The sequence below is a fragment of the Halichoeres trimaculatus genome, unplaced genomic scaffold, assembly GCF_033239565.1.
Source record: "Halichoeres trimaculatus isolate MK-OKI-2021-1 unplaced genomic scaffold, fHalTri1.1 fHalTri1_scaffold_12, whole genome shotgun sequence".
Lineage (NCBI taxonomy): Eukaryota > Metazoa > Chordata > Actinopteri > Labriformes > Labridae > Halichoeres > Halichoeres trimaculatus.
In genome coordinates, this window is record NW_027437190.1 from 25,203,968 (window position 1) to 25,229,490 (window position 25,523).

Here is a 25,523-nt window from a genome sequence, read left to right on the forward strand (position 1 = left end):
ATTATTGGTTCTCCAACGTCACAGCTGAATGACAGGGGCTCATTCTAATTGGCTAGCACAGGTTTTACATCTGGAAAACACTGCCAAATATGGGTTTGGCATGCCTTGAGCCTCACTCATTGGAGGATTTGCCTGCTGCATTTGGACGAAAGTATTTTTAAAACGAACAAGGGGGTACACTAGTGTAGAAGTGTAGAGTTTATTTAAATAAATAATGTAAAAAATGAAGAACATTAAGTGCATTTAGCATTACTTGATACCTGAATCAAGACACTAGAAGAATTACTTGCAATTTGTTTTGAGGTGCTCAATAATGGATTTTAAACATGTCGTTATAAATGTGGTTTATCACTATTAACAACTTAAATTGAGTGATTAACCACAAAAAAAACACAAAAATCTCCCTTTTGCTAACAGATTGCCAACAGTTAACCTCATTTAGCAAACAATCTACCTCTTCTAGCACTGCAACAGTTGTTTCTTTTGGAGGTGGGCTAAGCTGATCTTGTGATTAATGCTTTGAATGCCATCGAATGCCTGTACCAGTTCTGGTGGTGGCAGTGGAACAACTGCCAAAAGAGACTTCATTTATGTGTTTCTGTGTCATACGTGTTTAGCTTTAAATAGATATGCATACCGGCCTTTCCCATCCACACCTCTACACCTCTTCATCTCTACACCCCACTTCACTTCTCTTGAGAGAGCCTTTGCCAAGTGGAGTCAATTAAACCTGTACATTGAAGTGAGAAATGTCTGTTTGAATGTGCCCATGGTTTCATGCTTGTGCTTCGTGCTTCTTGTGTTAACGTGTGAATTTGTGGTATTTTCAAATGTATTTGTGTGAAAGTGCATGTGTGGTGCTTGCAAGTCTGAGTGTAAAGGCGGGGGCTCCCCTGAGGCCTGGCAGTATGGCACTGTAGAGCTGCACACTCCTATTGTGGCAACACCTCCAATGGGACTGGGGCAGCTGTGGCCAACCTGAACTGCTTCATAGATCAAAACAAAGCTATAAAACACATACACACACATGCATGCATATATAGAAACACACTTTTTACTCAAATCCTGACTACTTTATCTGTCAGTAACTTACTGTCTCTTTCTCACATAACATGTTCAATTTCTCTCCTTTGCCATGCAGTCTGTATCACAGAAGATGATTCCCACCATATGCAAAGGTACATTTTTTTTATAAAACAGTTTTTCATCCAGCCTTCTCTTCTTGCCTCCCACACAATGTCTTGGTTTGCTGGTTAGACAGAACTGCCAAAAGGGGTTGTCTGCATGCATGTAAAACGAGTACAGTTTTAATTGTATGAAAAAGGTCTCATCTATTGTCATAGTTAGCTCACACAAAAACAACAAAGTCTATTTTTTTTATTTCATTTATTTAACAGTCACCATATGATGAGATACATTCTCTTAAAAAAGAAATAGACAACAAAACTGTTATTATTATTTTGAGATCTTAAAAACTATTATACAATATTCTTAATATATAGATTTTGTACAAAATTAAAAGTCAGTAAAGGGGCAAAGGGAGAGTGACATCTTTAAAAACAGAGAAAAAAAAGGAGGAAGGGGATTGAAGTTGACTCGAACAACTAGCACATTTAGGAGTGACAAAGACCAATCTCTTCCATAAATAAATATAGGAATTAGACATCATTTATAGCTCTCTTTCCAATGGCAGGGCACTGCTAAATGTCTTTAGCATAAAGGTTTCAACATAACTGCTATGTGAGGCCCAGTCGCCTAGAAAATTCCACGCATTTTCCTTAAGGAGATTAACTGGAACCGGCGTGGCTAAAAGCCCTGAAATAAAAGTATTCACCTCAATAATAGGTCTGATAGTCTGCAACGTGCTTGACCTTTGGCTGTAATAATAACCCCAACCCTACCCTTACCCCCCACCCCTTTTTTTCCTTTGTGTGCTGCACTTGGTACAAACCGAGCACAGAGAGTCTCCTTGAGGGAACTAGAGAATAGGGGTGTCCTCTTTTTTTCTCTCAAGGCCAGTGAGAATCAAGCTTTAGACTTCCCCCCACTCAAAAACACGGAGACAATTGCGCAGAGCACATGTGGGAGGGATGCACGGTATCGGAGCGTAGGAAGGTCATACTGCACTACCAACATCATTTCACCATTGAAATCCATTCGTACACTGTGGATGTTTTAGCCCGGTCTTCATTGGTCCTTAGAATTTCAACATTACAACAACAACTACAAGACAACAGAATAAACACACAAAAAACAGATGTCGATGGCTGTGGGGCATTACAGTCCCTTTGACATTGACCCATGCCACTCAGATTGATTGATTGTTTTCTTCCTAAACCTTTCCCTTTGCACCTTTTTGAGTATCTGAGGCTCAGGGTAAGACATGGAAGCAGGGGAACACAAATTACAGATAATGAAAGGGATTTACAACACAAATACACTACCAGTTTTCAGACACACACAACCAAAGAGCATGGTAACTGAGGCCTATGATTGATCCCACTGCAACAATAGACTTTTGTTCTACATCTTTACCTTTTTGTACCCTCTGTGAGCAGACAAGTGGACAGTGACATTGGCCCTTCTCAGAGCAGGACAGCAGGCAGAGGGACTTGGCGTTAATCACGGTTTTGTCCTGCTTTCCTGGCACATTAAGTTGGCGAGGTGAGCGGCAGACCTGGACGGTCAGGGTGAGGGATGGGAGGACAATGCGAAAGAGTCTCAATAATGACGCATCGCTGCCGCATCACTTTGGAGATTAAAAGCAAGATGCTGAATTTCAATCAAGCCCACATTAATGGCTTGGTGTGAGGAATGGTCACTTTGTCTCCACTGGCAGGCAGAAAGAAAGACAAAGAGAGGGAGAGACAAAGAGAGGGAGAGAGTGGCATGAGTGGCCCAGGTGAGACAAGGTGATACGACATTTTAATTCACCAAATTGCATGCTTGCCAGTATTGATAGACTCCATTTAATGATGCACTGAAAATATTTAGTGGCCAGTGGCAAAAGAGCATCAATGAAATGTGGTAACCAGGTAGGTCAAAGCAAGAAGGACAACATACTTTACACTGTTAACGACAGGGCTGCAGGACAGCTTTCAAAAGATAATTAATGAGGCAGTACCAGCTGTTTTAAATGAATAATGTAATGTGTTGTACATGCTTTGGACAAATGAAACTGTAGAACTGTAGAAATTTTGTGTTGTTTTGTCTTGTAAAAAGGTTTTAACTCTAAGTTTTGTAAAGCAATTTTTGGATTTGCAAGACTTTGCAAGAAACAGTTGTGCCCACCACTGACAACATCAGCACAGGAAATTAAGTCTAATATTAACTTTGTATGGAGATCTGACACTTTATCATCACAGTTTGTTAATTCCTCATTTGTTTTTGTCAAATCCTGCAGCCACCTTGCAACACATGCCAAGTTCTGCCTGAGCTGCTCTGTGAACGCCTTGCACTGAAAGATGTGACCCACTTGCAGTAAAGTGCATTGAGAGTTCAGTTCTCATGGTAGATGAGAAGCGATGTTGGGCAAGCACAGCTGAGAGATTGTCATCACAGTATAGCTGATATGAATAAAAACCTAATGTGACATGAGCTACAGCTCTTGGGAGGGAAGGGAAATCAAAAGAGAATAGGGTGACAGAAAAATTGTCAAGACAACAAAGAGAGACGGGAGTGTTGGTCCTTTAGTCTCTGTGTCAAGTCAGGAATGTCACAGTTGAGCACAGTGCTTCATGGGGAGGGTAGTTCTTTTTTTTTTTTTTTTCTTCTTAAGAGGGTAGGATGTATTTTCATGGGCTTCAACCAGGCACCCAGCTCTGATTGCTGTGGGCTTGCTGTGGACCAGCCAGACCGCTCATCCCCATGCCCATGGTCACACCCATGCCCATACCCATGCCAATGCCCACCCCCTGGGCTAGGGAGCAGTCAAAGTTGAAGTCCATCTCCTCTCCAGAGTCCATAATGTCATGGAGGAGGATGGACTCCACATCGCAGTCCAAACTACCATGGAACATGTCAATGTCCAGGTCAGCTGGTAGTCTCTCGAGTGTGTGAGGTTGATGATAGCTGTGGTAGTTGGTACCAACATTGCCATTCCCTACTCCCTGCCCATGGTGGTATGGTCCATTTGTCATGCCTTGATGCTGTGGGTCAGGGTAATGATTGTGACGGGGGTGAGGTGCAGCAGCCACATGGCAGGAGTCCTGAGGCATGCCGAGCATGCCGGCTGGATTTGGGGGTAGTGTGGTGGAGGCAGGGAGGTGTGCATGTGACGGTGGGCTGTACAGGTAGGGGGCTTTGTGGGTGTAGGTGTGCAGCTGATTGCTGTTGCCGCGCTGGGTCAGGGCCGCAGCCCGGGGAGGTGTGTTGTTATGGCTCTGGCTGAGGTTGTGACTGTTGTGAGTGAGGCTGTGAGGTGAATTGTGGTTGTGGTTGGTTACATTGTTGTGACTACGACTGTGATTGTGAGTTCTGTTATGGCTGTGAGCTGAGTTGTGAGTATGAGGTCCATTGTGGCTGTGACCGTTGTGGTGGCCAGGATGGTGGCTGTGGTGGTTGGAGCCTACTCCGTTACTAGTTTGACCCATCATTGGGTGGTTGTCCCTGTCCTGTCCCAGCATCATGTCCTTAGAACAGTATTGCTGCCCTGCTGGACCCCCTGTTAGCAGACTCTGAAGGGCGTTGGTGCTGGAGTATGCTCGCATGGTTCCAGAGAAGCTCGCTGGCTTGTTCTCCTGAATGGTCTGCATGGGTGAGTGATGGCACAGTATTCCCATGCCTGTTGTACCATAAATACTTGCACCATAGGGGCTCTGCCCTTTCACACCAGAAGTGTAGTGGTAGACAGGAGTTTGGTGCTTGTGTCTTCCAACGGCTGAGTGCTGCTGGTGTTGCTGTGGTGGGTGAAGGTGATGATAACTATCCTCCATCAGCTGCTCATCCAGACTGATGGCACCTGTCAGGTTGGCAAGCTGAGGCAGCTGCTCTAAGGGGGGACAACGATTTCCTGTCCCAATTGATGGAGAGCGGGCACTGGTTGGTGAGGGGTACAAATGGGGGGAAGTGGAGCAGGACAGGCCACCTTCTTCTGGTTCCTCTGGCTCTCCTTCTGCAAGAATAGGCGACAGACGCCCACTTAGGGTGGAAGCTGATGAGCTTGCTCTGGAATGGAGGTCAGTCCAAGCATCAAACTCTCCATCCGTCCCAGCTGTACCCCCAGAGCCTGGGAGGCATTTTCGTGGTGGGCTGCCATGTTCAGGGGAGCCCTGTAGACCCACCACAGCAGACGCTGCTCCTATCCCAGGACGGCCAACCCTTTTGCCTCTAATGCGGCCTTTGCTTTTCAGGTATTTGGTGCTGTTGTCCATGGAAACAGCTCGCCTGCGGGGGGCCTTTCCCATCTTGCCTCCATCTGGGTTCAGCATCCACCAAGAACTTTTCCCTGTTCCCTCATTCTGCACCCTGATGAACCGTGTGTGGAGGGAAAGGTTGTGTCGGATGGAGTTCTGCAGAGGGATGAGAGGGAGAGAGAGACGCACAGTGAGTAAGTTCACCTTTTTTTCACAGGACAACAACGAGTTAAATATACTCAAGATTTGCATTAAATATCTGAGGAAATGTTTTAAATTAAAAAGAATACAGAGAAGCCTAACAAAAAATCATAGGTGTCTCTTTTTTTCCATACATACTTGCTTCAAAGCCTATTATTAGACATGCAGACCTTAAGAAAGTTGAACTCATAGCGCTCTATGCAATCAGTGTCAGCCAGTCAAAAACTAAAAGAGCACTCAGTGTGCGAATAGCTACAGCCAAGCAAGGCCCTGTCAGCCTCAAACTAACCCCAAATGACCTGAAACTCAGTCTTGAGACCCTCTGCTCAAGTACATCAATCCTCCCACTTTCATATCCATCAATCCATCTGTCCTCCTCTACTTTCCCTTTCAGCAGGGCTAATGTAAGCTGTTGCGGTTGGGCGTACTGTATGTTTGAAGTCTGTGCCAGTCTGGCTCAGTGCCAGCTCTGTCTATTTCGCTCTCATAGCTTGAATAGGTGGGGGATGTGTCACAAGATTGAGCCAGGAGCAAGGAAGGCTAATGGATGTATCCCACCCTCTGACATCTACCTTCATTGCCTATCTCCCTCTCCCTCCCTTGTTCTCTTTATCACAGCTCCCCCTTTCTCTTTTGTTACAGAGTACTACCATATTCTGTAACTTTATTTCCCTTTGTTTTCTTTCTCACACTACTTTGCACACAAGTCATTTTCCACTTCTGCTTTCAGTCCTTTTGCCTTCAATTATTCTGTGTCACCAATTACTTTCCCATTATCTTCTACGCTAGCAAGTGCAGTGACTGATTTAGTATTTCTTGGGATATAGTTTTTTTTATTATCATTTACATCTCATGCTTTGCTGAAGGCTGAAGGATCCTGATGTGCAACAGAGTCTGTCATTGCAATTGTGCTCTTCATTGTACGCAAGACATTTTGACGCTCCAGCAAAAAAATATCAAATGAAAAGCACCTCCTGTGGTGTAGGAATATACTAGTACAATGGATTGTTTCAGATTGAAGGGTTCTCACACATCTCTGTCTCTATTATGTTGCAGATTATTTGTATTCACATTGAATTGCACGGCAGGGAAACAAATAAATCAAATTGCGGCAGAGAACACATAAATGGGAGGCGAACTGAATTCAGGTGATCTGTGAATGCCTCCTTGGGTTATCTCGCTGTGACACCTCCAGCATCGGGTAACCATGACAACCGGGTAAACGTGCAACAGCAGAACTATATCATATTGTGGTGAGAGTCAAGAGAGTGAGAGATTGAGGGAGAGTGGGGGATGGGGGAAAGGATGCAAGAGGAGGCGGTTGTTTGATGCTGCTGCTCCAACACTAAACAGCCTTTCATCTCGGCAGTGCAGGTCCGCAGGGGATGCCCGCTCCCTGCTTCTGACGGCTTCTCTACGTGCCGCGCCAACTCCCTGTCTCACCCTGGCTGGATCATCCACCTAACATACCACTCCAAATCAGCCCCATCAAGTCCTGTGCATGCTTGAATTAAAACATATGTAAGCTTTCATGCCATTCCACCAATGCCAGTTAAAAATGGGGCATCTCTCTGGGAGCTCGACCACTTCCTGCTGCAACTCAGTGTGACCTGTCTGATTCAAATCACGATTTTATCTCTGTATGAGCGAAGAGCCGCCCCATTGAACTTGGAGGGATTTGTCATCATCCCAAACCCTCTTTATCTGATGAATCCACCTGCTAGAGAGATTTGAGAGATTTCGAATGGTAGCCAGCCGTGGCATCATTATCATCATCACTAGCTGCTTGCCCTGTCATGGACTTTCTTTCTCTTTTTTTTCTAATCACATTTTTCATTGTCCTCCTGTTTGCCCATGCATGCATGTGTGCACTCAAGAATCTAAGAATAGCTCAGGTTGCAGGTGGTTCCACTGTAGGTAAGGTTCTGTTTGCCTCCTGTTTCCTGAGTTGAGTCAGGGGCAATTTGGCCAGCCTATGGCCCTCACGCCCCTGAAACAAGCAGTCACCACTAATCCCTCTCCATCCCGAGTAATCCCAGACAATCCTGGGCTAATCCCAAGTTGATTCAGGGGCACTCCCAGCTGGGTGTCTCACACAGAGCCATGCCAGGTCACCACAGACACAGCAGGCTGTCCGGATATACTATGATCCAATCATACTGCAGCATAGAGGAAGTTTGCATTACAGGGGGAGGGGAAATAGAAAAACCCTTCTGCAGTGTTAACCTATAGTTATGTGTCTGTGCATTTTAATGGATGATTTCTAAGGCTATAAACTGATGTTAACCAGAGTTCTGATGCCTCCGATGAATGAACTACCTTTCCTCTTTGTTCCGTCCTTGAGGGTTGGCTTTGCCACATTTTTACTCCTACGGGTTGAGTAGAATAAAATTGAAAACTTTATTATGTATTAAATATTCATAAAATGGAAATTCTCTTTCAGCCCCCTGGCTTGCCGAGGCAGACGGATGAAGCCCACAGAAACATACAATGACAGAGAGGAACACACACATCACACGCCTGGGTCCAGGAAGCTACTTCCTATTCAAATCATACCCCTTTAATACAATGGGCCTGGTGGAGAGGGCTCTAAATAATGAATGAAGCCGTGGCTGGGCTTACGCAGAAAGATGCACTGCCTGGTTCAATAATTCTGAAAAGAAAATACAGTCATAAGTACCTGGGTGACTTCTTTGTTTTGTTATCAGGGACACCCACCTTCGTCCTCGGTCTGCAGCATAAATCAGACTAAAAGGGGTTAATTTGGCCATAAAGTGAAAGAGGATAAGGGTCGTAGTTTATGGACCAATCAAAGCCAATTAGGATGAACAAGGTTCTCTCGGTCGCAAGGAAACAATCAGCTTAGGTTCAACTCTCGTTAAGGCCTTAAAATCCTGATAGCTGATTTAGATGTGTAGACAATAGATAGCAAGCCTCAGTTTAGTCCTCTTTGTCCTCAGATTAACAGCTTAGGATCTTTTTGAGCAAATCTGACATGCTGACACTTTTTCCCGGAACACAGTGCTGGATGAGTTAGAGGGTTTTTTCTCTTACAAGAAATAAGGTGTTCAGTCAGACATTCCTTGCTTGAATTTGGTCCAATAGATTATTGTTCAGGATTTGTTGATAGCACAGAGAGGTTCCTGGCATTCATCCATAAATAACCTCTTAAGAACCATTTATTTGGCTCTTGGAAAACATACAATACTGATCCATTGCTGTACTGTTCCCCCGCCCTTTGAAACTCTGTTTGATTCAGGCACTGGAGAGGCCTATTTAGCATTGGGAATCAATGAAGTTTAATGGCTATCAGTGCTGAGGCTTAGCACACATCAAGGTCTGACTAGCTACACAATCTACCTGCATTATGAGGCCAATATGGGTGCTCAATATACCATATCCTTACTGATCTGATATAGTGTCTAACTGCCGCAAGCTTGTGAGTGAAGTGACTATGCCCACTTGCACACAGTGGCTCAGGTTCCAACACATCTCTGCCTCTCCTAAGCTGTCAGTCCAGCTTTAGCATTGTGACCTGAGTCGTAGAATGAGGGTAGAGGTTGTTATGCTGGGTCATATGGTTCATCTGGGATAACCTTACTGACTGGCATGGTAGGCAGCTGTGGCGGGAGGTACAGCAGGAGGTGGAGGGGCCTGGGCGTAAGGGGTGGGAATGTAGAGGTACCGCAAGGGGCCCCTCCGAGCTACACAAAGGGGTGCCCTCAAAATGCCCCACACTAACCCCTTCCCCCTCCATTAGTCCCCCATCGGAACACACTCAGGGTTTTTTTCCCGCTCACACACCCACACACACTCACACACAGAGAGGGGCGAGGAAACAGGTCAAACGGTTTATAGGACCCATCTTGTGGCAAATGTGCACTCATTCAAACAGAACTGAGTGAGGAACTAAGGACTGTGAGTGGGGTCTGGGAACCAGCAAAAAAGAAACCACTCACCCGATTCAAACAACCTCAAGGGTGAAGCAGCGTGGTGCGCTTGCCCAGCTAAGAACACAGCAGCTGTTCTTGTAGTGGCACCGGGTAAAGCCGTTTGCCACACTCGACTGGTATTACCAAACCATTTCATGCAGAATGGAGCCATTATGTATTGTCAAAGGGTATCCCTCTGTGGTGCACATTCATTTGATAAGCCTAAATCAAGGGGGAGTAACAGAAGCACTAGCTGTGTTTATTGTGATGCTGTTTTTGCCTGTGCAGAAGGCAGGAGGGATCAGGGGGAGGGGAGGTTTCAACACAAGCAGTTTTGTTCAGGAAAGGAATGAGTTTTGTCAGCTAAGCCTGTCTCCAGGCTATTGGTGGAAATTAGCGCCGGCTAAATATTCGCTTTCCATGATTGATGTCACGGCTCGCGTTGTCCCCTTTGAAGGGAAATAAAGAATTTAGAGCCATGTGGATTAATGGGGACAGGGTAGGGGGAATTTTATGTGTCTGAGGGGGCCTTGAAGAGGGACTGAAGGGCCTAATGGCTGCTCAGATATGGCACAATAGAGCTAAGACGATATGGTGTATCAGAGAGTGAGAGAAGACAAGTGAGACTATGACAGTGAGTACAAGGAAGAAATTGGAAATTGTTGGTGTGTGTATGTGTCTAACAGAGAGGCAAGGAGAGACAGTGTGTGCGAGAGAGAGAGATGTAGCTATTTGCCTGAGAAGCCGAGAGTCAGATGATTAAAATCCCTTTAGGAGGCTTCTTTAAGAGAGACAGATGGGCAGACAGGCCTGTTTTTGGAATGCAATCAAATTGAAAAGATTAAAAAGGACTCTCTTTTATTAGGAGGTGAGAAACAGTTACTTCTCTGCCACATGCCATCATCGCCTCCACAGCAGTGGTCACGACTGCATTGGCATGCGAGGCACATTGCAGCCCTTGTTGGGGAGGAAATAAACCTGGGATTAGGAAATGCATCTATCTCGATGTATCACTGTGGAGTCTCAGAGGATTGGCAGCATTTGTAATTTCTTGTCAAATAAATGTGCTTTTGGTGGAAAAGGCCACAATTTCAGGGTTCCATATAGGTTCATTATAGAAGGGCTAAAGTGGGCCTGAGTTTCCAAAGGGCTTTTCACCAATAGTTGTCCTATTACAGTCTAACTCTCACTTAATCTCAGCGCCAAACATGAACAGGTGCAATTCAGATGTGCATTCCCTTGGCTGCTATTGTACTCGAATAGACCGAGTTTGCACAGTAGAGTGATTCAAGCACTGTGAAAGGTGCTCTGTATTCGACCCTATTATTCCACAACGCTGCAGGAGTGCCATTTATAAAAAGGCTTAAAATGGAAAGCAAGTGTGTGGCAGTGTGTCTGGTAGCCTTAGATCAGGAAGTGGTTGTGGAGAGGGGTGTAATGGAGTTGGTAGGGGATTCCTGCCTGACTGTGCACTAATTGCATCCAATGGCTGGCGAGTCATCAGCCGTGCCCACCCTGGCGCCAGGGGAAGGTTGGCATCAGGGTGGCAGGGTGTGGGATAGGGAAGGGCTTGCCGCGGCTTTGGTGAGTAAAAATAGATGCTGACAGATTAGTCGAGCATCTGAGACCCGGACAGGGGATCGGAAAATCCGCTCGCCTGATGCCAGGGACAGCTGAGTGTTTCCGGTGGGCACAAAGGGGACACAATCTGGGCATCATGTCTGACTCCCACGCACAAATGAGGAGCCTCAGAGTTGGTGTGGGCACATGTGACAGTATAGCCTGGGTGTGGTGTGTGTCTTTTTTTTTTTTTTTTTTGACTACTGGGGCCCGCAAGGTAGGCAGTGCTCGCACACTCCCACAGAGAATTCACACAACAGGTGTTTGGGCTGGGCCACCTGTGGGGCCGGCCGCCTGCTCGCACTTCGCACCTCGTCTAGGGAGCAAACTAACATTTTCCACTGGGCTTGCCATGCTTTTGTTAAAGACCAACACGTTTCTGGAGAGGCTTTTACAGCTCTTTTTACGAGATCGGCAAGATACGCATGTGTGCTCAAGTCAATCTGCATTAATGTGAGTGCCTGTGTGTCTATATTTGTGTATCAGTCCATTTAATAGCCAACAGGCACAGTGTGGATTTGATTATATTGAAACCTCCCTCTGCTATATACAAAGAAACTGTCGGCCAACAATGGAACCAATGCAGGCCCGGGCTTTTTTCACACTCAGCCTCCACATAATCTCATTCATAACAATGAGAATCTCATTTCCCACATTCTAAAGGTCAGTGCACACCTCTGATCACACTTTAATAAACATCATTCTCGGCGTTTAATTTAATTTCAGCAGAGCAGCAAACTCTTAGGCAGCCATGCTCATGGCATGCAGAATTCATCCGATCATCTTTTTAATTGCTTCAATTTTACAGTACAGAGAGGAATGACCGCAATCACAGACAAGAACAAAATATCGCACAAATACACAGAACAACAGGCACACATCTGCAGAATACAAAACACTCACACACACACACACTCCCAGAGACAGAGACAAGAAGTAGATTCAGTCAAGTGCCAATTTGGTTACGTTTTAATAAAATGAGCTTCAAAAAATTTTGGACTATTACCAAGAAAAGGCTTCACATCTCTTTGTAATCACACATTTTAACTCTCACCTAAATTGGCAAACTGTATCAAACAACCACTCTTACATGCTCAAGCACACACACACACACACACACACACACACACACACACACACACACACACACACACACACACACACACACACACACCTGTGCACAAATTCTCCCCCTCCTGTACACTGCACACACACACACACACACACACACGCAAACATGACACAAAAGCCTGGCACACCGGGCACGCTCATTACCGCAATGCCAAGCTACCAGTTGCTAAGGAGACCTGTGGGAGAGGGAGGGTTCCTTGTTGTTGCCATAGCAGCCAGCCTGCTCCCTGCCAACTCTCTCCCTCGGGGAGAAACAAGGCAAGAGGGGGGGGTGAAGTGGGTAGAGGTAGGGGGCAGCGGTTTAATAGGGCTATGAGGTGCAGAGGAACTTCATTAGCCGTCAGTGCGCGCCACACCAACCGCTGCTCCCCGTGAATTCCTGCAACACTTCAGGCTGCAGACTTCCACTTACACACGCACAACTCATACACTCCCACTTATTTGCACACCTATATCGAGAAGAAGATGGAGAACGGTATGCTTTGAATAAAAAAGCAGAGAGTTTGGAGGGGGTGTAGATAGTATGTGTAGGGGGAGGAGATAAGAGGGCAGAGGTGGGTGAGGAACAAAAAAGAATGGGGGGAACAAAGAGTAGTTAGAGAGGGTCTTGTTAGAGAATTACAGGGACATGAATTACAGACACTGTATGTATTTAAAGGCCATATGGAGCCCATTCTCTCTGTAACTGCTTCTTCCTGTACCAACCTTGACCCTCAGCAGCAGCTCCCATCCTTGAGCCGTTAAACAGCACAGTAAAGCCTAACAATATGTTGTACTAATGCCTTCTCTTCCCCCCCTGTATAGCCTGAAACATTATAAAGGACCATACTGGGGGATAAGACATATTGTGAAGATATTTTTCTCCACTAGCTATGAATGAGTACACAAAACTTTTGCAACCATAGTATTTCATAAAAGTTTTCCATGCAAAGGATGCGTAGGAGCCAATTTGACAGAGCACTGCTGTGTGTGTGTGTGTGTGTGTGTGTGTGTGTGTGTGTGTGTGTGTGTGTGTGTGTGTGTGTGTGTGTGTGTGTGTGTGTGTGTGTGTGTGTGTGTGTGTTTGAGTGTGTTCGTAAGTGAGCCATGTGCTATCCCCAATGCATTGCACCTGCCATGCTTCCTCATCTCCATATAAAATGACACATTATGCTCCAATATCAAAGCTCCTATAAGAATCTGACTTAATTTTACAGTGATGCCTTTCTGTGACTCACAAAAGCAAACAAGACAGATGAAAATTTCTATATTTTGGCAGTTGATTTACTGTAACCTCTGCCAAAGGCCAGGTGTCAGCTCAGGTGATGTACAGCATGCTACAAATTAGGCATCTTTGTACTTTTTCCACAATGGGTGATACATTTGACTCTTAAAGAGAAAGAGGATGAGATTTTACTGTCATAAAATACAACCAATGCATGTACAGGACAATGTCAGCAAATATTTGCAGTCACTTTGTCCAAAGGGAGGACCAAAATCAACACATACAAGTTCCTCACAGGAGCTTTAAACCCTAGTAGGGTGCAGCGTGAGGCAGTGTAGTGATGGTGGAGCTTGGTCACAGGGCAGCCGCAGAATTATAAAGTAAAATGGACCACTGGGGGCACTGTTGTACAAGCAGTTAAAGTGAGCACCCCAAATACAGAAACTATAGGCCTCATAGCAGTGGCCACTGGTTCAACGCCTGGGCTCAACAATTTGTTGCATGTCTTCCCAAACTCTTCACCCCCAATACAAGTCCTCTCTTTTTAGTTGTCTAACCAAAAAGGGGCTTCTGTGATCCCTTATTTCATGTTTTCATCAGAGTTGATGTTGCGCAAATATTCTTAAATATCTGTTGTTGGACTGTCAAGTTGTGATTTAATTGTGATTGATGACTACAAATGTAACATGTTACTGAAGCTGTCAAAAGCACTTGTGTACCATTTTGACAACTTCTAAAGCTTTTGCAATGAAAGCGGACACTTAGTTTTGAAGCTTTTGATTGTCTCTGAGATTGATTTGTATTTTATTACTTTTTTTGTCATTTAATATTTGATATAAGTTTTACATACAATCCATGTCACTCTTTAATTGAATTGAGCAGCTCAGTGAGTATCATGAGTAGACTTGTCTTCTTTCTTGGGAGGGATAAAAGTCAGAAGCAGGGAAGATTTCATTCTAAATTGATCCATTAGGGCCAACATGGTCCCATATATAAAAAAAGACATTGCTTGAGAAAGTCTCAAAAAACTTTAAGGATTAGAAAAAAACAGCCTTATCTAACTCTTGCTTCACAGCATCATTTGGAGTTAATTATGTACATGTGTTCAGTCTAAAAATACAAGATTGCTTGCACGTTTTTTATTGGACATGTTCAAGACACTTATGCTTCTCAACAAGATTAAAGTTTTGCTTTATAAACCCAAAGAGGAAAACAAAAGAGTGCCGTCAGGCTCAACAACAACAAAGGACATTGAAAACTGGAAAAAAAGGGACTGAAAGGAAATACATTAACACTTAATAAGAAAAAAGAACTCACTATGTAACAAAACAAGATCAACTTTTATACTTTTGCTGAAAAGTTTTGCCACAGTGTAAACCAAAATGCAGAAAATAATAATGTTTTAAAATCAATCCACATCACTGTGGACATGACCTCAAGAGGAGCACACTTGTGAAATCAAGAACATGATCTCAACCGTAGGGTCAAAGTGATTTCTGTATTCGGGTGCTCTGCTTCAAATATCGACTCCCTGATAACCCATGATGCTCCTGTTCACCTCAAATTCCAAGCAGCGGTGTATCGTACGAATGAAGGAGATTATTGATCTGGTTTGAATGAACACTGTGTGGCTACAAAGAGTTAAGAATACCACCCACCTCAGCCTCTTTTACCCCGACCCCAGCTCGACTGACTCAATGTTTGTAAGGAGAGAACATGAAGGATAGGGAGAGAAAAAGACACTTCTAACCAACTGAGAGGAATAAGGAGACGGGGGACAAGAAAAGACAGGATTTACCCCCTCATCTCTCCCGCCTGTCTGCATTTCCTGAAACAAAAAGAGCCCAATTAAGTCAGTTTGAGTTAGGGTCTTGAGTGTGTGTGGGCAAAAGTGTGTATCCAAACCATGAGTGTGTATGCAATAAATGGAAATAGGGGGGCAACGTACTGTAAGTTGTTGTTTGAGAGGGGCAAAGAGGAGGAGGAGGATTTGTGGGGGTAGAAAGGAGCGTTGATGCACTCTTTCTCTCCCCCTCTCATTCGCTTGCTCTTCCCAGCCTAAGAGGGCCAAACTTGCTCTCAGCTCCTCAACGGGAGACGCTGAAATATTAATCGCCACGCTCCAGCCGCAGACTAGTGAACACAATCGCTTCAAACTCCCACCCTAATGAGTGTGTTCATGAATGGCTAATGTGCACAGATGGGGGGCTGATGACTGGATAGATCGCAAGCGGGGAGGTGCGGGAGGGGGAGGAGGATAGGGAGAAAGAGGGGGAAAGTGAAATTTGGGTGGTGAGGGGTGCAGAGGCGTGCCATGACCTTTTAAGAGCCTCCTGAAAACTTAATTAAGACTAGCCCTGCGCTACTTTCTCTATCTTACTCCCCTCCTACACACACACACTCTCTCGGGCCAAGGCTTGCATGCCTGTACACACACTAACACACATAATAAGAAAATTCTCCATGATCTCTCATATTTATCCCCTCTCCTCACACTGCAGGCCGGTTGTTTACCCCTTTGCCCTTTGCTCACACCCCACTGAGCTGATGTACAAAGATTTCAGGGCATAAAAACTTCAAAATGACTCATGCAGGTTTTTACAAGCATGTCAGTTCCTTAGTTATGTTAACCAACGCACACATCCTGACATAAACATAGGTCGACATTAAAACTAAAGATGCAGGTATGTTTTTTCTCGCCCCCCGCGTGGAAACAGAGCTCTTCTCCTTTAAGTGCCATTTACTTCCACAGAGGAGTTAAAGTTACATCTCACTCAAGGCTTGAATCCTAACCTCCCAGCAACCTGGGGTGTGTAGGCCAAAGCGCCCTCTCAACTGGAGCTTGTTCTTTGGGAACGCCAGTGCTCCACATGCATCTTTTATGGCTGAATTTGACCCGTTCTTTCACCCCTGGGGGGGGAAGAGTTTTCATCTGTATCTTCATCATTGGCAATTCTCCTCAGCATCGTTTTTTTGAGCACTGACGTCAGAACCATTTTTCATAACATGTAGAGAGAAAGGGGGGAAATGCGGGTTAACGGCGTCTTGCAAAACTCTCCATTACCATAGAGGCCACGTAAGGATTAAGCACAGCCAGCGTACAGACGCACATACAGACACCCATGCACAGACATGCATACATTCAAGGCATCTAATTAGAGGAGTGAGATGCTGTGACCTAATTCCTAACCTCTCCTCAGCAGTCGGGATCGGGACCTCTGCTTGGATCGGTTGGATTATGGCGGGAAAGTATGGGAATGGAAAGAGACTGGATGATGGGAAAGTGATGGGGAGGCTGTTTTCTATTTCTTCTTCTAAAGAAAATGATCTCTGTCCATTTAGAATGAACTTCTTCCTGTGCGAAGCATTAGGATCAAATTTAGTACACTGCTTCTGCAAGGTAATTGTATATGTAGTGCATACAGGGTTGAGCCAGCAGGATGAGATCTTTAAAAAGTGACAGTTTGGTGGGATACAAATGTGAATCTTGCAACACTTTATAGTGCATTTAAATTGCTCTTTCTACTGTACAACAATAACTGACTGAGTAGACCTTTTTGTTTACTATAAAAAACGTGCTTCGTCTTCGTTTAGATGAATATTTAAAAGGTGTTATAGTTATATATTGATGAATCTGGTTATTATCTAACAGACGGCTTCTCGTAAAACACAGTTTGGGAGTATTTTCATCTAGAAAACAGAGATAAAGTTTTGTTGGTTGCAAAAGTGGACATTAACAGCTGGTGTTGCTAGCTATGCTAACCTTAGCCACACTTGGCAAACCACTTTGACATTATTACCTCACAGACACTGTGATCCTGAAATTAATAGTGCCAATTTTTCTGCTGCTTTCTTGGTGTTTTCTCAACCTTTAGATTATTTGGTCGGAGGGAATTTAAATTTATGCTTTTATGACTAAGTAATTAAGCGTGATTGAAGCCCATCTGTTAATTTGTGCCTGGATACAAAATCTGACACCTAAAACTGCCTTGAAATTTATTTTTTATGTTTGTCAGCAGTCAAAAGCAGACATATTCAAGGACACCCATGCTTTATTTTTAAACAGGTTTGCTACGATTACCGACTTCTGTTTCCTTCTTACAAATGCCACCCATGTAGGATGCTCCATGCAAACCAGCAGAGCCATGGGCTACTGTCCTGCTTTGACTTGCAACTCTAGGAATAAAAAAAGGAGGAACTGAGAGGAGAATTAACCTTTACGAAGGAACTGCATTTTCAGTGCTCGCTGTACTCGAAAAGGTTGGGGTCAAGAGCGATCCTCTATTTCATTTCTCCTACAGAACACTTCATTGCATTTAACACTCTTTTGCTTTAATATGTCATTTAAATTGCAAAGCAAAGTGGATTCCATATGCAGTGTTAGAATTTTTTAACTTTAGTGAGATACTGTGTGACTGCAAGAACAATATTCTGTCCTAGTTTTTCAGAGCAGATAATTTGGTGTCTGTTGTAAGTCATTATTTAAAAAAAAAAAATCAATTATTTGTATTTATTTATTTCTCATTTTTGCATGTCCACCTCTACAAATCCATTCGTCATCAACCTCTCAGGCCAAAAAAGAGAAACTGGTAGCATCATTATCGAGCCAGCTGTACCTTTGTGATTACCTCCATGGCCCACATCTATCCATCACATCCAAATTCCTGAAGACAGATGCGGCTGGATGGAGGCATATTTACAGTATGTGCGTGACTGTGAGCCCCACTGATGGCTTCTGTGAGTGTGTGTGCAGAGAGGGTGATGGTCACATACTCACACATACACACACACAAATACACATCTGTCAGCAGCTTTGCATGAGCTGATACATGTATGTGAGAAAGTGCTACACCTCTGTAGATCATGTGTGTGTATGTGTGTGTGTGTGTCACAGCACTCCTGGAAGGGGGGGGCTGCAGCGTTTCCGCCTGAATGCTGCTGTCAGTGGGCATCACTCAGCCTGGCAGTGTGGCAGGACGCGGGGATCATTAGTGGACACAGAGGGAGCGAGAGAGGGAGCAGAATGGAGGAGGGTAAAGGAGTAAAGGGGAGAGAGGGGCACTGACTGTGCGAGTCGGGGCAGTGCGTCTTAATATCCGTCTTGAGAGCATTACACACACAGCAGTGCACTTTCCTCTCAGTCACGCAATCCACATCGAAGACCCCCTCCTCTGTCACTTTTCCTCCCCTCTGTCACACTCCCTCTATCCATCCATCTTTCCCCCTTTTCTCCCTGCATCTCTGATTGACCCTCTCTGTCCCTCCCCATATCTCTCGAGCCGTGCCCTCACTTAAGCGCGGTGCAATGCAGCTTTTCATTTCCCCACTTCCAGATTTATCCATCCTATTTCTCCGTCTTGCATCTTTCCACTCCAGCCCATTGCTCCCATTTTCACCCACTCTGCATTGCATGGCTCTTCTCCTTCTCAGGCCTCAGTGTAGTTGACCTACTCTTGACTGCAGCAAGGTGAAACAAGTGTTCAACACATGTAGGACATCAGCTCGTCTCACTTTCTTCCTTTTTCACTTCATCCTTCTTCGTGCAAGCCTCCAGCTCCTTCAGTCATGCGCTCATTCATTTGTACATTTACCTATCAATGCATCTACTCATGTGTCACTTTCTGTGTCAGTATGCTTCACATCCACTGCCATCCGTCTACAGCTCCACTGTCACTCCCCTCACTCTCTTTCCTCAGTGATCCCTCTGATCTCTATCCATCCCTGCAGGTCTGTGACCTGTGCTGTGATGCCCTATGCTGAATACCAGAATCAACATGCCTGACATTTAACAAACAGAACAGCTTCAACAAAGCTAGCTGTGTTAGCACAAGTGCTAAATCTCTACTAGTTTGCTTGCTCAGACAAGGTTTTTCAGGTTCAGGGATCCATCTGTTTGCAGTGCTGTAGCAGCATTCATCACACACAGATTAGGCCAATTCTGTAATACATTTGTCCCAGCGAAACATTTGTGAGCCGAGTTTTGGCACCTGCTGTGAGTGTAGTTTAGCATTATAGCCCTGCTGATGACAACAGAACAGCCTGGCCTGATGCCAGCTCTGCTGGAAGATTGAAGGTTTGTAGATGGCGGGGATGCAGAAATGAAACTGGCATGTGAGTATATGCACAGAACATGTGACCCGCCAAGTGCAGGGGTGAATGTGTCACAGCCACAAGGCCAAAAAATAAAAAAGAAAGCGCCATCAAGAACTTTGTCTTTTTTAAAAAAGTAAAATCCATTTTGAATATATTTGCCCCAAGATCTGATGCATAAAACAAATGTCAATAAGGCATGGAGAAGAATTATGAGCCCTGCTGTGATCAGAGAAACTTCTTCAGCAAAGCTCAAATTTGAGTGCCAAATTTAACGGGAAAACCAAAGTTCTACTTGAGGCGGGCCCCAGTATCACTTCGAACCCTCAGGACTGTTGTTAAAATGCCTCTTTAACATTAAAAATAAACATGCATACAGATTGGCACAAGAGAAACATTCGGTCTGAAAAGCCCATTTATTTGGCTTTTTCATTGGTGTTAACCTTATAGAACCCATCATAGCACCTGCATCACACTTGCATATTGAGTTTTGATTGGTGATAAATTTGAAATCAGAAAAGCTGACCGATCTTTTTTCTTTTTGCATATTAAATATTTCATCTTGTGTTTTCACTATGTCTCAGAGCGCTGCTTCCTTCTTCTAATGTGTTTCCAGAAATCAAGTATAAAAGGTAAACAACAAAAACATTACAGTCCTGACCACAGTTGTTCACAGTGCTTCCTACGTTGAATACACGCCATCCTGTTCTTGCATTAATATTTTTAAGGGGTACAGCCAAGACATTTCTTTATTTAGATAAATGTGTATTTTTTTATCATTATTATTTATTCATTCCAATTTTCATTAGCTTTTTTGTTAGTATGTACATTAGTCTATACATTTATGAAAGTTTGAGATATAAGGGTTTCATTGATGTATAAAAAAAATTTCACACAAAAAAAAAAAATTACATGTCAGCATATAAAAATGTAAAGATATGCTATAGCAGACCTGGTATGGCAGGTAAAAAAGGGGTTAATTCTCAGGGCTAACTCTGGATCTCCACTAGTCTCCACTCTGCTGTGGTTTGGCTCTGTGCTCCCTCAACCCCTACCAGCTCTGATTTAAGACAGCCCTGAATGAATCAGCAATGGGAGTCACAAGTCCAAGGATTTTCAGAAGTAATTACTGAATGAACTGTTTTCCACCTCCATGATGAGCTTTTCTTCGCCCACATTGTCATCACAGGCATCTTAAACCGTTGACTTCAACTCTGGTTTTTTCACCAGTTTGTTATTGTTGTTAAATCAAATGAGATATAGTATCAACATACGTGTTTTATTCTGAAAATTAGTCTGATGTTCCAGTGCTGAGCTGAGACAGAGGAGAAACACACCAGCTGATTAGAAACAACTTGACGGACCAACGTGGCTCTGGTGGAAGCAAGTTTTAAAAGGTGCACATAAATTTGCTTCATAAGGAGCATTGCTACTAGGACTCTACCACCCATGAAGCCTCTGTTATGTTTAAACACACTGTGTAAACTTATTTCTCACCCTTAAAATGACTTCATTTCTATGTCAACGATTATACAACATAACTAAAACCCATTGTTTCAGTACTTTTAGCATCTTAAAACTGATTGCAGTCACATAATTGTCAATGCACAGTCAGGCGGAGTTAAGTAAATATGTTATTGAATGCCATCCCACACAATGTACAGTTCCAAATCTCACTCCTAAGCAACATCTTGGCAACTGATAGAGAATAACAATGCATGCTGATCCTCTTTTCTGCTATCAACCTAAACTTACAGTCTGTAAATTCAAACCTGACCATTCAGACCATATGAGGGTACTTAATCTGGCTTTTGTTGTGAGTTTCTCTCAATGTTTATGGGATTTATATTTAATCCTTTAATTAAATAACCTATAGAAAAAGCCGAGAGGGGAAAAAAACATTAGTGGCAGCTATTCAACAATCTAAATCATGATGAGATTTAACATCTCCAGGAGAAATACTTGCGTTAATGCTAAAAACACTGAACTCACACTGACATTAAATGATCATCTCATATATGGTTTTTGCTCTGTCATTATAGGTATGTAGCCTCACACTTCTAACACACACACACAGGAGGAAGAGGAACCTCAATCTAACCTCGTATCTATTCTCCTCTCTCTTGCACTCACTGTTTCTCTTGGATGAATTGCAAACTTCTCCTAATCACCATTCCAGACACACAGCTCTGGAAATATACAAAGAGAGCTCCCTTAACAGATACACACACACACACACACACACATAATGATTCACACACGCACAGCCTTGACCCCAGCAGCATCCCCTCCGCTGAACCTCTTGCACCTCCTCGGCACTCATCTAGATCTCTCCCAGGCCGCTCTTTGGGCACGGATCACTTGTGAGGATTTGAGAAAAGACGTTTCTAAGCTGATTGCTGACGAAGGGGGAGGGGGGTAAATTACCGTTGCAAACTGTCTTGGCGAATGACATTCCTTATGTAATAGAATGTGTGTGTTTAAATGTGAGTGACTGTGTGTGTGTGTTCCCGAAATACCACTCCCCCAGCCGCAGCCCCTACTCCACGCCATTTACCCATTTTGCGCTAATTGAGGGATCTTTTTTCGGAAGCTGTTATTGTGCTCATTTAATTATTTATTTTGACGGGAAGCAATCTGGTAGCTGGTGAAGAGATTGTGAATGTGTGTGCGTGCGAGACAGCGAGAGGGACCGGGGAGGGAGACCGGGGCATGACTGGGTCAGTGTAGCATTTGCGGGGTAAGAGTGCATGAAGGCAGAGCTACGGTGAGCTAACCGTGCCGTATGTCTGTGGGGCTTTGCATGTATGAACAGTATGTAGGGTATTCTGTGTGTGAATGTGAATGTGTGTGTGTGCATGTGTGTGGCATCGCAGAGTGCACAGCTTCCTGAGTGCAATGGGAGTGCACTAATGGACGCACACTTGAGCTGAAGTGTGCAGAGTGTAGCTGAAGTGCAGCCAAGTCTGGCTTCCAGTCCTGCTTGGAAGCCCTATAATCTACTCTCTTACTATTCTAGCTCTCTTCTCTCCCCCTCTCCATTTTCCTCACTTCTCTCTCGTTGTCTTTCCATCTCTGACTCTCTATCAATTTAATATTTTCATCCGCTCTTCATTGACTGCGCCGGCTGCCCCCGTCTCCCCACTGTCTCCCTATTAAATCTCTTTATTCTGGTTCTGAGAATGAAGACACGGATCAGCATCATCGCCGGGTGGATGTGGACTTTTCTTTCTACTTGTCCCCCTCCTCCTCCTCATCCTCCTCCTCTCTTCCTGCTGTGCAGTGAAGAGAATGAAATGAGGGAAGACGACATGTAACCACCAGTAGTCCTGACCTTTATCAAGCTCCGGCGCCTGAGGCAGGGTGAATGAGACATTAAGAAAATGACTGAGCATTATTAACCCCTACTTACTTACACACACACACACGTGGCACACTGTCTGCTCTGGCTCTGGTGTTTCTTTCATTGGCTGGCACTATCCTGACAGTTAAGGATAATCTGGGTGAAACACTTATGCATTTGGCATCACGTCACTTTAGAGAGAAAAAGAATGGAAAGACCGGCTCGGCCCTGCCAGCTCCGATTGTTTAACTGTGATTGATCCCTCGTTGAGCTCCAGCTTCCCAGCACTCCTGTGAATGCCAAGTCCTGTAGAGAATTGATGCTTCATTATAAACCAACCGCACAAGTTCTTCAAATGATGCATCAGGCTCTATGAGAAGGGAGCCGGACCTGCGAGGGCCAGATGTTAACCCTGACGGCTGCTGCACCCTGCAAAGCTGTACCTCTAATGATAAATCATTTCTCTGCTTCCCACTCTTCCTCTTTTTCTTCTGTCTTCTTCGTTTTAGCCCCCTGTGCACGTGAGAGCGATCGCGCATGTGCATGTGTGGCCGTCCCTCTACTCCAGTCAATCAATGAGCAGAGACAATTCCCCGAGTGACATTTACAGAGAAGAAAGGGAGCCATTTATCACTTTTAGTTTTGGGATAATAAAAGAATGACTGAATGAGCCAGTGTGTGTGTGTGTGTGTGTGTGTGTGTGTGTGTGTGTGTGTGAGGGAGAGAGCAGGCAAGAGAGAAAGAGAGAGCTAAAGATGAAAAGGGGATTTCAAAAGCACATGAAAGGAGCAGGAGAAATGAGCGAGGGAAGAGGGAAATGAGTGATAAAAAGGGCTACTTTGTGGGGAGGACTGCAAGTGTGAAATAGAACAAGTGAGGAGAGAAGAGAAGGCCGTGAGTGACTGACAGTGAAAAAGAGAGCACGAGAAAGAAGGGTATGAAAAAAAAAAAGCCTGGGGTACGGAAAGAAAAAAGGCAAAGAGACAGAGGAGGGGATGGGGGGAAAAAAGGCTCCCGGCGCAGAGAGAAAGGGGGAGACGGATGAAAAAATGGAGAGAGCCAGGCAGACGTGCTGGGTTCATTCAGGGCTATGAGCAGACTCAGAGTTCAGACCTCACATGGTCAGCATACTAAACACCGGACCCAGTGTTCTGACCCAGATTCATGCCAGTGACATACAAATCCAGTTGGGGAGGAACAAATTTTCCCCTCCCGTCCCCCTCCTGACTGATCATACCTCCTCTTAAAAACAAAAAACACCCCCCTTCCCCCTCTTCAATCCCAGCTGGTCCCGCAGTCACCTCCTAACCCCACAACCTCGCCCCGATCCTGTAACCTCCAAAACACATATGCTGGCTCCCACACAGATTTGCTCACACATGGCTCATTTTACTCATACAAATGCACACACCCAGGCAGAGACCACACATGCAAAGTAGGTTTCCTTCCAAGGTCAGTTTTTCTCCTCTCAGCCCTCAGGTGAGCTGACATTACAGCTCGGTAGGAGTTCCCGACCAGCCACTACCCTGCGGTGACCTCCACAGCTCCATCCATCAGCTGTGGGTGCAGCATTTCCACCAGACATTAGCATAACAAGCATCTTCCTCAGACATAACTCTTGCTACTCCTCCTCTCCACTGCCCTCCATTTTTTTTATCCACCTGCTCCAATCAGTCAACATTAACTACGTTTCCCTTTTGTGAGGCGGCTCCCTCCATCACTCGCCAGGACCGCCAAGCTCAGGTAAACTGATCGACGCTCCCTTTTTCCCCCTCCCACAATCCTTTTTGGCTCATGACAGGGGCTTGATGGACAGGCAGAGAGGAGCGAGGGGACCCTGCACGTGGCTGCCGGGAAAGAGTCCGGAGATGGAGCGCTGGTGAAATACACCGTTTAGCTCGGTATACATCATCTCTTTTTCTCAGGGACAGCCATGGCAATATGCGCGCACATAAACACACACATTTACACACATGCACATGGCCATCAATCCCCGTGCATACAGGAAGAGATATCCGACGAAGAGAAAAATTGAATTAGGAAATATGGGCACTGTGATTTGTGGGAAGCCAGTTTTGTGGCCGGGAGAGAAATACAGCTTGGAGCGCACTTCATCTTCCAGCACGGGCAAAAAGAGGAAGAAGCATCTGTGTTGTTTATCTAAAGCCCCCATCTAGTTACAATGACTTGATTTGAAATATTCATATACATGTATGACAAGATCAGGCCCATTATGTTGCTCTCTCGGCGGGGATTCAGTGAATGGAGTGAGTGGAAACCCATCAGTCAGTGTAAATTATGAAGACAAGATGCATTACATAAGCCTATAGATTGGCATGAAGAGGAGTATTATTGTAGGCTGATATCAATCACAGCAACACACATTCTACAGTGTCATCAGTATGATAATACGCTATAGGCTATTTCAAGGATAAACCAGCCATTATAATAATTCACAAAGCACATAACCAAAACAAAACACATTAGGCTTCGTGTAGGGTGCATCATCATAGGACATTATATTGTTTATGTTGGAGCTGGATCAGTAACCATGATCATAAAGTACACAGTATTAAATTATAATATACCTCCTCAACTAAGGCTGTTTTTTTTAATAAACACTAATTGTTTGGTCCTGGAAATGTCAG

At 44.5% G+C, this 25,523-nt stretch overlaps 1 protein-coding gene across 1 annotated transcript in view; it reads right to left on the minus strand.

The window, feature by feature from the left end:
- Positions 1–1,417: 1,417 nt before the first annotated feature.
- LOC141801451 (forkhead box protein O6-like) overlaps positions 1,418–25,523 on the minus strand; it is a 34,517-nt gene continuing 10,411 nt past the window's right edge. The window contains exon 2 of the mRNA XM_074684505.1: positions 1,418–5,510. Coding sequence (XP_074540606.1) covers positions 3,804–5,510 — 1,707 coding nt within the window. The 3' untranslated portion in view covers positions 1,418–3,803. The remainder of the gene's footprint in view (positions 5,511–25,523) is intronic.